General features: G+C 35.6%; 1 protein-coding gene across 1 annotated transcript; it reads left to right on the top strand.

Annotated features, from left to right (window-relative positions):
• The first annotated feature begins 2,483 nt into the window (after positions 1 to 2,483).
• Positions 2,484 to 8,371, top strand: LOC123540932 (uncharacterized). The gene is made up of 6 exons (XM_045326257.2): positions 2,484 to 2,607; positions 4,276 to 4,330; positions 4,652 to 5,757; positions 6,856 to 7,054; positions 7,325 to 7,360; positions 8,257 to 8,371. The coding sequence occupies exons 1-6, from the start codon at positions 2,587 to 2,589 to the stop codon at positions 8,259 to 8,261; spliced, it is 1,422 nt and encodes a 473-aa protein (XP_045182192.2). The 5' UTR covers positions 2,484 to 2,586; the 3' UTR covers positions 8,262 to 8,371.
• Positions 8,372 to 12,459: the final 4,088 nt, after the last annotated feature.

Raw genomic sequence — 12,459 nt, 5'->3', positions numbered from 1 at the left:
GTTTGCAAAATCTGAAATATTATGGGTTTGCCGTATCAAACTAAGGCGAGCATAGCCGGGTACTGTTGAGAGGAATCATCTGAATACACTTGAGAAATGTAATGTAAGGATATTACAGATATTAGATGGTGAAAAAATCAGTTTGCATCATTGGGTATAACAGACATTAATGAGACAAACAGCACGTAATTCTCACTTGGGATTCTGAAAAAAAAAACAAAGGGTAATATCTAACAGGAAAAGTCAGGTTCAAAGAACGCAGCCCCATAGCCCCATCAAACCACAACCCCATAGCAGTGTATGTATGGATGTGTACACATAAACATATCTACAAAATATAGACGAAGTAAAACATAAAGACACCAAGGACAAAATGAACTATAAAGAGAACACAGTCGGGCACCGTCTTGCAACTGTCAGTGACGAACATAACACTGGTGAATTTGAACCGGAAAAATAACCAGAAAAAGAGGAACTAAAAAGTTGGAATAAGTAAAGAATGTGAGAGAGAAAAAATTACCCTACGTTGCCAAATTAAGCCTCATGTCATGTATAACTCTCGGCTGTTAATCTTGAATTTTGCACATTTTATATTGGTAAATTAATTTAACGTAAATATTATATATATATAAAGCTCACTGATCTTGACTTTTGAGCTAAGGGCCTGGGTGTTGCGCAAGACACATGGTCTTATTATGAGGAACATTTTGCCAAGTAATATTAAATCTGTTTTATGGATGACAGAGTTACGGACTGGACAGGGAACAAAAACTATTTAACTTTGACCCCAAACTGTGACCTTGTCCTTTGATCTAGTAATCTGGGTGTTTACGTATGACAAGTCATCTGATTATTGGGACCATTTGTGCCAAGTAATATTGTTATATCTCAATGGATCGCAGAGTTCCTGACCGGACACGAAACAGACCTTCTTAATGCCATGTAAATCTTTGACCTCAAGTGTGTCCTTGACCTTTAAACTTGGGATCTGAAATCTGTGCATAGTATATTATCTTATTATAGGAAATATTTGTGTCAAATAATATTAAAATCTCATTGTAGCAAGTTTAGTTACAGGCCAGCAGTAAATGCCCCCGATAACCTTTGACCTTCAAATGTGACCTTGATCTGTGGGCTAGGAGTCCGGGTTTTGCGCATGACACGTCGTCTCATTATGTGAAAACATAACGTAATATTAAAATATCTTGATGGATGAAAGATTAATAGACTTACACGAGTTACGGATGGACAGACGGACGGACGAAATGACAAAAAGACGGACGGACAAACAGAAAAGCGCAATCCTGCAGTCTCCGAAACAGGTTTTCAACCAGTAGGTGATTAATTACAAGAAATAATTCTATTCTCTTACAAGGTGAAATTCAATTTCAGTATGAGTAGAACTACCAGGTCACAGCCGTTCAAATTTTGATGAAGCAAATCTGTCAGAGAAATCTCTCATAGAAGATATATGACCCTTACTTTTCTCTTCATTTTTCATCAGTTTTAACATAATTCTTTAAGATGACGTAAAGATTTTTACTCTAAAATGGGTGTAGATATGCGTGGCAGAGAAATATATTAGTTTTATATAGAATGTATAAAGAATATTATTTAGTGGCGTGTGACCTGTTTAGGTCAGTGTGACATTGATACGGTTGGTACATCAAAAATGTACGACATCGCTCATCAGAAGTCATAATTATAATGTTTTATATTAATGACAGTGTTGATTTAATGTTCAAATTTATATTACTTAACATTATATACTAACTGCCATACCATTGATATGAATATAATTGTAACATACGTGATTTAAATGTGATATATTTTAAGTTATTTCGGTCAGGTGATGATCAATTAGGCCGGGCACTTTAATTTTGCTTTGTCATGTTATGAAATGATATTAAATTTTGCTGTACTATAATATAATACTTCCTTACTTCCTTACTTACTTTACTTTACTTTACTTTACTTTACTTTACTTTACCTCACCTCACCTCACCTCACCTCGACCTCGAACTTCACCTCAACCTCCACCTCACCACCACCTCCACTTCACTTCACTTCACCGCACCTCACTTTCACCTCCACCTCTACCTCACCTCACTACTTACTTTGCTTTGCTTTGCTTTGCTTTACTTTTCTCAGCTCTGCTCAGCTCTGCTCCGTTCTCATCCCCTCCCCTCCGCTCCCTTCCCCTCCATTCCACTCCCCTCCCCTTCACTCAGATCCCCTCCTATCCACTCCACTCCTCTCCCCCTCCTCCTCTACTCTACTCTACTCTACTTACTTATAGTGTTTGAAAACTATACATGATAAATAGTAAATTTGTAATGGGAGTTCAGAACTTTCCGTTTTTGACTCCAGTTTAAATAAACTGTCGCATATTTTCAAAAGCAGATAGATAATAAATTTGGAAAAATAACGGGTTGAAACAATGAGAACACTTATCAAAACTAGGTCACAATTAACGATAGAAGGAATTATAAAGACCTCGGTTGAACCTAGAGATAAGAAATATCTAATTTGGTGTAAATGTATAGAGCCATTTCAAAATTATTTCACGATATTTGAGAAAACAAGATGTTGAGGATATGTTGTATGGTATTGTATCATAATTTTCTATTACAGAATATTATCATTTAATATGTGTATTTTCACAATACTATATACTTATTGGCCAGTGAGCCATAGAATATGATCTGATATTCACCGACAGAAAGTCGCACTGTACGAGGCGAAGTAGATATCTCTGTCAGTGAATAACAGATCATATTCCATGGCCAATTATTCAACAAGTAATTATTATGTAAGTCTACTATATTTATCAACAATTATATGGACACTTGTTACTCTGTGCCTTACAAGTCAACAACTGATTCCGTTTCCGACTTTATTTTTTAACCCCTACCCTTCTAAATTTCTGTAATGAACTTGTCCATCTTTTACTTTGGACAGTACCATTAACTGTCAAAATAGGTGCATACTTAAAAGATACTGACTGAATGGCGAACAGTGTAGATCATGATGAGACTGCACGGATGTGATCATGATCTAAACTGGTCGCAAAGGCAGAATCAATCGTGTCCAGCATGATAAGGGTTACTAAAAAAACTACTGTATTGATAATGATGATGAATAATGATTGATGACAAAATGGTGATCGCTGATAATTATGAGCGATAACGTTGATGAATAATTACGGCGGTGGTCTTCCTTATGATGATGATAATGGTAATGTGATGATGATGATCATGATAATGATGATGATTATGATGATGATTATGGTAGTGGTGGTGGTTATTTATTGTCATTTTAATATTTTTAAATGCTTCTAATGTTTGAAAAAATTATCTCCTTCTTCATATTGCTGAAGTATTCCGAAAGATATAGACTGGAAATATGGAACAAAATGTATCAGTGTAATGTTAAAATGCTCAATTTTAAAACACATTTAATTCAAAATCTATAATTGAAATATTTTAATTTTGACATTGAACTTGAAGCGAGCCGTCCGAAACATGCGCTCTGCACGTCGTCTCGATGTGGTGAACATTTGTGCCAAGTAGGAATTTGATAGTGGGAATTACTAGAATTAATGACACATCACACACACTGACATCAGATGGACACAGTAGCTCTGCAGATGTGTATCGATCACGCTCTTCCAACAAATAAAGGCGTCTCCATATTTTCATACCAATACCTTTTGAATTTTGGAAATTTTGTTGCGACTAACATATTAATTTCTCTTGTTTGTACTACCTATATTTACTTACTCTTAAAATGACCTATTTGAGAGATGACTTTTATCAATCGACGTAAGATTAGAAAATGAACCCAGAATAATTACTAAATAATTTGGTATCTAAATCAAACACTGATCTTCGACCTGTGTAATACCGGTATGTTTCTGTTAATGTCAGTTAGTGTTGTTTTTTTTTTCAAAAATTCACTACAGTTTACTTCAGTTCTTGTGTTCCGCGTTCGTGTGTTTACCTACATCTCTACCTGCCTACGTATCTATCATTTAGCCTGCCGGTGGTAAGTGATTCTGCCTTTGCAACTAGACCAGATCAAGATCAGCCTGCACATCCGTGTAAGCTGATCGTTGTCTGCACAGTTCGCTATTCAGTCAGTAAATTTTCAGTGAACACCCTTTTGAATAAGAAGTGGTATTGCCCAAAATTGAATGATGAACCAATCCTATTTAAAAGTATAGTAGGGTAAAGGCTATTTCGTTTGTTATCCGTATTTTCTATCATTTTGTAGATACTGTTGTGCTATGTAAGAGGAACTAATACGGCACAGGCAGATTGTAAAGTTTGTAAGTAAAACAAAAATTAATCTGTTTTAGCAAAAATTATCGTCTGCTCGTTTTCTTGTTGCACGTAATTGATTAAAATTGATTAATCAAATGAGTTTCCATTTCCTTTATAATTAATAAGTAATTTGAAACTGTCAATTTGTAGAGTTAAGTCTTAGGCAGTTGAGATTGCTCGTTGATCTTTCAGATAAGAACTTTTCCATCTAACACAAATTCAGACGATTGACTGAACTTAGCCTCAGAGTAGCAACATGGATCGATTCATTTGTAAGTCTAGTACCGGTGAAAACTGTTAATCTGTTGATTTCTTATTATTTACAGCTTCCTATGGCACTCACTTTGTTTTTGGGTTTTTCGACTTGCCCTACATCAACCGGTCAGATAGGAGTGTGTCGAGGCCAGACCTAAGTATATTAGCGTCATCAAGATCGGGTACAGATATTCACATCTCCCTTCAAAGCAAAAACACGGATTCCGCGAGCAAAACCCCCACTGAAGTTACAACTACCTATTATGTTTACCAAAACAAGGAAATATCCTTTAATTCTTCATTCATCAACCAGTATCGTAACAAATCTACAGGAGGTGTCATTAAGATAACGTCCGACAGCCCAATTTCGTTAATGGCCCTGTATAAGTTTGCTGACACTAATAATAACCATATAAAGATCCATCCCATCCTACCTACAAACGCTTTGTCGTCATCCTACGTCATACCTTCCTACGAAGGAAACACCAATTATCACAGCAAAAATAAATTTATGCTTGTTGGTCTCAACGACTCGACGAGCGTTCGATTTGAAGGTTATGAGACCGGTTCGATGGTATATACGGTGGACCGTAACAAAGTTTTTATGTATGAAAGGGAAGTCGATTTTAGCAGCACTACAGCCGAAAGCAATCATCCAGTGGCCATATATTCTTATATTACGATTGGACAGGTTACAACTATGCCCAGTAATAGCTATGATCGTTCACTGACCATGCAGGTACCTCCATTGGATCAGAACGCTGTGCATTTCGTCGTTCCATCGCTACCTGGTGGTTCCGTTGATAGGTACAAAGTTCGTATTTACGCTTCTTCCCAGAATGCAGTTGTACAGATTCACTCAACTTCCGCTCACACAGAAACTGTGCATGTGTACCATAAAATCTTCTATGAACTGGATGCAGATGGTTCGGATATACTTGAAATATTGTCAGACTCTCCTTTAGTGGTCGTGCAGATAGCTCTGAATAGTTATCGACAAGCATTGTTCATGACAGAAATTCCCGCGGTGTCACAGTATTTGAATTCATACTACGTCGGATTCCCTTCCGGAATATTCCCTGCTTCGCCCAGTACAAAAATAATTATAACTATTCCGTCCAAAGAAGTATCCGGACTGCTTATCGACCGGAAACCGATCATTCACAATTCAAGTCAGGTACGGTTTCGATTCTTTTATTTGGATGTAACTTTGTAAGTTTATTCCACACAAACAAACCATTGCAACAATATATTATTGTTGTTATTATTGTAACCATTATCATCATCATCATCATCATCATCATCATTTTTATTATGATTATTATTATGATTATTGTAATTATTATGATTATTATTATAATTATTATTATTTTCATCATCATCATCATCTTTACCATTATAGCCACATTTATTTATCAATCTTTTTATGCACTTGAACGCCTTCAAAAGTGGTGAATTCAAAACAAAAAAAATACAAACAATAACAAATTCAAAAGAAGAAGAAAAAAGAAACTGCCTTTAATATCTACTAAACTTAAATGAAAAAAATTAGGTAGGGGACCTGCAAAGATACACGGCAATCTCCGTATAATTCTGTATTCTCGTTCTATGCATTTTACATTTTAAAAAAAAATTGAAACGTAAATGAAGCTCAATGCGCACTTGGCTTTTCGTAAACTCCGGAACATGCCGAAGTCATATATAGAGAATACATAGTATGCCTGGTATCATTACTGGTACACTAACTTTAAAGAATATTATTTATAATAGAAGAAAATGGTGAGAAGACTCTCTTTCAATTATAAGATTCTTTCACTGGTTATAGGTGCAGATGGGAATTTCCGGTTTTAGAACTATTTCTTATAGAAGCGTATTTAAACAAAGCGCGGGAAATCAAAGTCCGTAAAAAGGAAAGACGTCATGACGTTTCAAAGACAAATAATAATGTTTAGTTCCGGTTTTGTTTTATCAGTTCCAGCGTAACGTTATGAATATTTTATAAAATAACGTGTTTTGAATCGAGAAATATACTGTCAGGAATAAAGAGGAACTGTCAAGGTATTGGATTTTTATTCCGTTTTTCGAAATAAAATATAAATAACTACATAAATCTTCTACATATATGTAGTTCGTAATACGTCATTTAAAGCAAGAGAGTCATCTTACACCCCGGGGTGTATGGATTTTTCCAGCACCGGTAAAAATACCGGAAATCCCCGTCTGGTATGCAAGAATATAATTTACTTTTCAAATACAATGTCTATTCTTTCTCTAGCTTAAAAAGTCACCGCTCGGAAACTTCACTATTCTCACAAGATCAGCTAGTTCGACGGTTTCCGTGACGCATGCAGGATCTGAACACTTTGGAGTCCTCGCTCTAGGTCAATGGCAAACAGATATTAATCATGGTTTTGGTTCCACACATGTATATGAAGCGTATGGCTTCCAAGCTGGAATGCAATTCACAAAACCAGGTAATAGTTTATTCATGTGCGAATCTTTCAAAATTTAAAGTAACAGAACTGGTAAATGAAAAGTGGCGTAACAGATATCGTATCCTCAGTTCATTTCAACTCCAAAGATGTCTAGGATTTAAACCGAGAAATTATAGTTGTCTACGCCCTCTTGATATAATTCCTTCGCATCTGAACTCCAAACTATTTATTTCATTCGACGGCAAATCACAAAATGAGATATATAATTTCTCAAACATAACACTACGACTTATTATTTCTGAACTTCAGGTTGTGGGTCTGTCAGTCCTTCTGGTCAGGTTGTAGGTAGGTACATTTTACGTATTTTACCCCCTCAATCCATTCTTCTTATAGGCTGATCACTACCAAATCAAATATAAACCTACGAAGATTTATGAAAAGTAGTCCAAATATAAATACTCAGTATTCGTTGTATTTCTTCCCTTCCTCGTGCCCTTTCTCAACAGCATCATGTTTTCTTTTACTCTACTGCGATTCAGTATGTATTGATACCATTGTCTGCATCGAAATCTGCAAGCTTCTACCGTATGATAGGAAAAAACGGCGGCGTAAGAATTTTATGTCTGAAAGAAGCAAAATGGGTTGCATTAAACGAATCGTACCTTTTAATATTTAAATGTTACCAGACCTTTTTCTTGTTCTTTCCCTTTTTCAATAGTAGCAATATAGTTCTTTATGGGAATACAAGTCTCAGAAAATCTGTGATATTCTAGAAAATGTCGAAATAACATTATTAAGTAAACGTAGAAATAACATTATTAAGTAAACGCTTTATATGAAATGAATGGCCGGATTTAGTGGTGTCTATATCCTAATAATTATTTTCTTGAAGTTGTTATTTAGCATCCTGATTATCAAATTTGTGCGTTTTGATTTATTTATTTTTATTTTTTTATTTTATTTTTTATTTATTTATCTTTTTTTTTTTTGAAAAATCTCTTCACCAAAAGGACATTTATTCAGTCAGTTGCTTTTTTCAGCAACTGTGGACGTATATTTATTTATTTGACGGGTGACTCTTTTGCTTTTACAATTATATTAAATGGCTCGATGTTGTGTGAATGCAAATTACAGTCATTGGAAACGCGCATATGATGTATGAACTTTACTTTCGTAAATTCTATGTTATTGCTTTAAACTTGTGTGCATATTTGTGACATTTTTTAATTTTACATTCACAGGCTAAAAAGGAACGGTCAGCTATCCATGGATGAAAGGGGACATGTTACTTCAATTGAACAGAATTTTGACAAACCTATGTCCTTTAATAAAATAAAGATTGAATCTGGAAATTAAGCTGTGAATTTGCTTAAAATTGGAAAGTGGTCATATGACATAAAGTTCCTATTTCACAGTAAGGTGTCCGAGCGTGGTAACTATTTCTATAAAGGTTGTCTTTAATATTACATTATGAAAGTCTCGCAATAATGTCTCGTAGAAAATGAGAGTTGAATTAATAAAAAGTAATGTTTTTGTGGAATTGGAGCCTTCTAAAATGTGTGTTGACTCAAAACCTTTCTCTAGTGATTATATTCATCATACAATATATATGCTCTGAGTAGTTTTAGCTCGTCGATCCAACAACTGAAGAATTTTCAAGTATCTCTAGGTAATCAGTGTTATACTGGGACAATTTTAGTGGAGTGCAACTCTTTGCCATGTAGGTCCAACGTCAAGGTCATATAGTGATTTCAAACGATGATTTTTGTTTCCGCTCTAGTGCACATAATGTAACAGTATGACTGAATAATGAAAATAAAGTGGACGTATTTCCTTATAAATAATACAATTATAGTTTTCTTTAATTATAAAGAAGGTATCGTGAGATCAAAAGTCATATAGGTTTTGTTGTTGTTGTTGCTGCTGTTGATGATAATCACATTTGTTTGACCATCTCTGTCAATGTTAACGACGTCTGGTCATATTCTTTCTTCTTCTCGTACGCGACTACACTGTCAGTCATAGCGACATTGCATGGTGCTGTGGGTCGTTAAGAGAGTGCCAATGGCCCGTATGTTTGATCGTATTAAAATTCGAATGGACAGTATTTGACACTGTCGGCTGCTGATCTTTCTAAATATTTTTCGGTGGATAATTTGGTTGAAACGTTTTACTCATCGGCCATTTTTATTCAAGGAATCGTTGAGATTAAAGATCAAATCGTGTCAGAATTATCCTGTGCTGCATATCTTTTTAGATGCTTTAACACTTTTTTATTTACTCGGCTCAACTATAACGTCATTTAACGCAAGCCATTAATTTCAGCCATATCGATTCAGGGTCAAGGTCAAAAGTCAATAAAAGTACTTAACATGCAGCTTCATTTTCTTGTGACTGATACAGTCCTGGTCTAAACCAAGTATTTCGGTATATGAAAAATGGAATTTATGTTGCATTTGTGCATAATAAATCTGCTAATGTTTTTATGGACTCCAGCAAACCCTGACCCAGACATAAAGGTCAGGACGACAACAATATCTTAGTATTTATTCGTGTTAGAACGTTGGTTGTTTCCTTTAGCATTTTGGGTGGGCTTTGAAATAAAAAAGACGTGCTTTTGGTCTTTTAGATCCGTTACATTTTTGCTTTGCCATTTCGATCCTTGTTAATAGCTGAGCAACATGGAATTTCACCGAATTTATCTCATCCATAAGTGCCGACAAAGTGGTTCTCCAGTCAAAATGGAAGTTCACCATATTTAACAGCAAGTAAAAATGCAGTTTAATTTCGTAGCGAAAATTTATCCACAACAACAAGAATTATTGCCGGAAGACACACTCGGGGCAAACTGCGCCACCAAAGGCACCCAGTCAGCAGGCGCAGACCCAGATGCTATCATGGCCCTCGGAATGGTAGACTAAAGCGCTTCTTCATGGTTTGCAGCTCTGAAACTTTAAAGAATAACCTAGCGACTCGTTTTCTTTAAATTAATGCCAGATATATCTATGCAAAAGAAAAGGTTTTCCTCACACTTGCTAGTATGGATCTTTGCCCGACCGTGCAAAGAGGTTCTGGTCTACTTACACTCCCGTTAGTCGCGTGTGTTCGTAGTTACCAGTCTCGGAGCTCCGTGTCTCAAGTAAGATTGTGTTCATATCATGGCGTTGGGAAATGTATAAAAACAAAATAGAGATCTGAATAAAACAGTAGAGCCATTGTCTTCTCTATTCATTAGTTTGGTTTATACCTTATGAAACTAGTGCCCGGCTAGCTCCGTTGGTTGCGCGTCTGATTATTTTTAAAGAGATATGCCATGGATTGGAGTCCCACTTTGAGCGTTGATTCATCTTTTCTTTATTTTCTAATATTGATTTTGGTTTATGCTCATTGGAATTAATGGCAAAATAAATCGGCAATTTTGTTACCTTACAATGATTGAAGGACATGCTTATAAATAGTATGGTTAAAGTCCTAGGAAAGGACGATATGTATATTAAGATTTCGTCTGTTTATAAATTGTATAATTGAATGGAAGTACATTTTATACATAAGCGTATCATCTAGTTGTATCATTTACGATTTAAAGTTTAGCTCATAAGTGAGGCACTGCGTTCAGGTTTAAAATGCCAGAACATGCCTTTCATGTTACTCACCCGTGGTTCAGAACCGCCAATAGTTATCAGTGCATGTCTACAAAGTCCATAACTGCTTCAAGATTGAATCAAATGTAATTCAGTCTCATTTTCAAGTTATTTTTAATATTGAACGGAAAATAAATAAAAAAGAAATTGCTATTTTAAGTTTGATCGATATTAATAGATTAATTCTCCGCCGTTCAGATAAAACGAAAGCAGTTAGATAGAATTGACATATTTCCAATGGCTGCAGCACACGTCAGGATCCATTTTAAATGCCTGTAACTTACATTTTCATGAAGAATATTGTCAGTACTGAAAAAAAAATCAAAAGAAAAGTGGGGTCATGTTTGATGCAATGAAAATATTTTCAGGCAAACACACAAACCGCAAATCACCAAAAAAGAGACCCCAAATTGTCTACAAAGTCCATGCAAATTGGTGGTGTATGATCTATGTTTGCATGACAAATTTTGTCATGTTATTATTTCATTATGAAAATGCTACTTACGTGCCAAGCATAGATCTTTCATGTGATTCTAGCAAAACAAATCAAAGAAAATATGGAAAATAGCTGTACAGAGCAAAATAAAAATACTGACGACTATTTGAATGCCATTATGCGACTATCATCTTTTTTTTCGCGCCATTTTCCAATTTAGTGTCTGTATGCCTAAGAAGGAATTATGACATTTTGTGCTTCACCACGTCCTGATTTTACGCCCACGTCGTGACAGTGCTTAGTTCAACAAAACCTCGGACATTAAACACCGCGTGGTGTATCGAAACTTTTTTTTCCTTCAGACATTAATAAGTGTATCTACAATTTGTTTTGTTTTTAGACTTACGTACAATTTTTACCGCATTTAAATGGGCTTGCCCCCAGTGAACACCAGAAAACCTATTTTTTAAACAAATTGTAAAATACATTTTATAAAAAATAATAAAGTCGCGACCTTTTCCAGTTGTGTCGGGTTGGATCGGACGCTTACTCATATGCCAATGCAATGATGATCTAATAAGCCTAATTGATTATAATTGTTGCTTTCTCTAAATATTGGTTGATTGGTGATTTTGTGTCTTCCTAACTGCCAAATCAAGACACAAAAAATACATGCCCGAGTCAGGAACGCCTCGACAAAAAATAATCCCGCGCTCTTGACCAGTACATCACAGAGAATTACGTACTTACCGGTTATCAGGTTCAAAAATATCTTTTAAAAATTCTTTTTGTTGTTGTTGTCGTACGATTTGGAGGTCAGTGCCTTTAAAATGATAAAATTCAACTAATGAATCTCTGAATAAAAAGAAGGTTTTTTTTTGCAAGATTAATGTACTAGTATGTTCTTCGTAATGTGAGCATAAATTATCCAACACAAGGTAACGAGAAAAGTTAAAAGAAAGTAACCAATGTGCAGTAAAACTTCGAAACAGACTTGTATCTTTGTTTGCTCTGAATAGCACAGTAAATATATGAGCCGCGTCATGAGAAAACCAACATAGTGGCTTTGCGACCAGCATGGATCCAGACCAGCCAGCGCATCCGCGCAGTCTGGTCAGGATCCATGCTGTCCGCTAATGGTTACTCTAATTGCAATAAGCTTTGAAAGCGAACAGCATGGATCCTGACCAGACTGCGCGGAAGCGCAGGCTGATCTGGATCCATGCGTGTCGCAAAGCCACTATGTTGGTTTTCTCATGGCGCGGCTCATGTAATATTTTTCATTACAATTTTTATCATACAGCTAATATCAGGCATACCGCAATTTGAACTCAATGCCCCATTTTGGATCAAGGTCACATTGCTGA

Source organism: Mercenaria mercenaria, chromosome 16, assembly GCF_021730395.1.
Source record: "Mercenaria mercenaria strain notata chromosome 16, MADL_Memer_1, whole genome shotgun sequence".
NCBI lineage: Eukaryota > Metazoa > Mollusca > Bivalvia > Venerida > Veneridae > Mercenaria > Mercenaria mercenaria.
Note: the sequence above shows the minus strand (reverse complement) of the source record. Positions and strands in the feature narration are given on the sequence as shown.

Excerpts from the sequence above, each read along its gene's own strand:
- LOC123540932 (XM_045326257.2), top strand. The coding sequence starts at position 2,587 with ATGTTGAGGATATGTTGTATG. Across the intron at positions 2,608-4,275 it reads TGTTGAGGATATGTTGTATG|ATACTGTTGTGCTATGTAAG; the intron begins GTATTGTATCAT and ends ATCATTTTGTAG. Across the intron at positions 5,758-6,855 it reads TCATTCACAATTCAAGTCAG|CTTAAAAAGTCACCGCTCGG; the intron begins GTACGGTTTCGA and ends TTCTTTCTCTAG.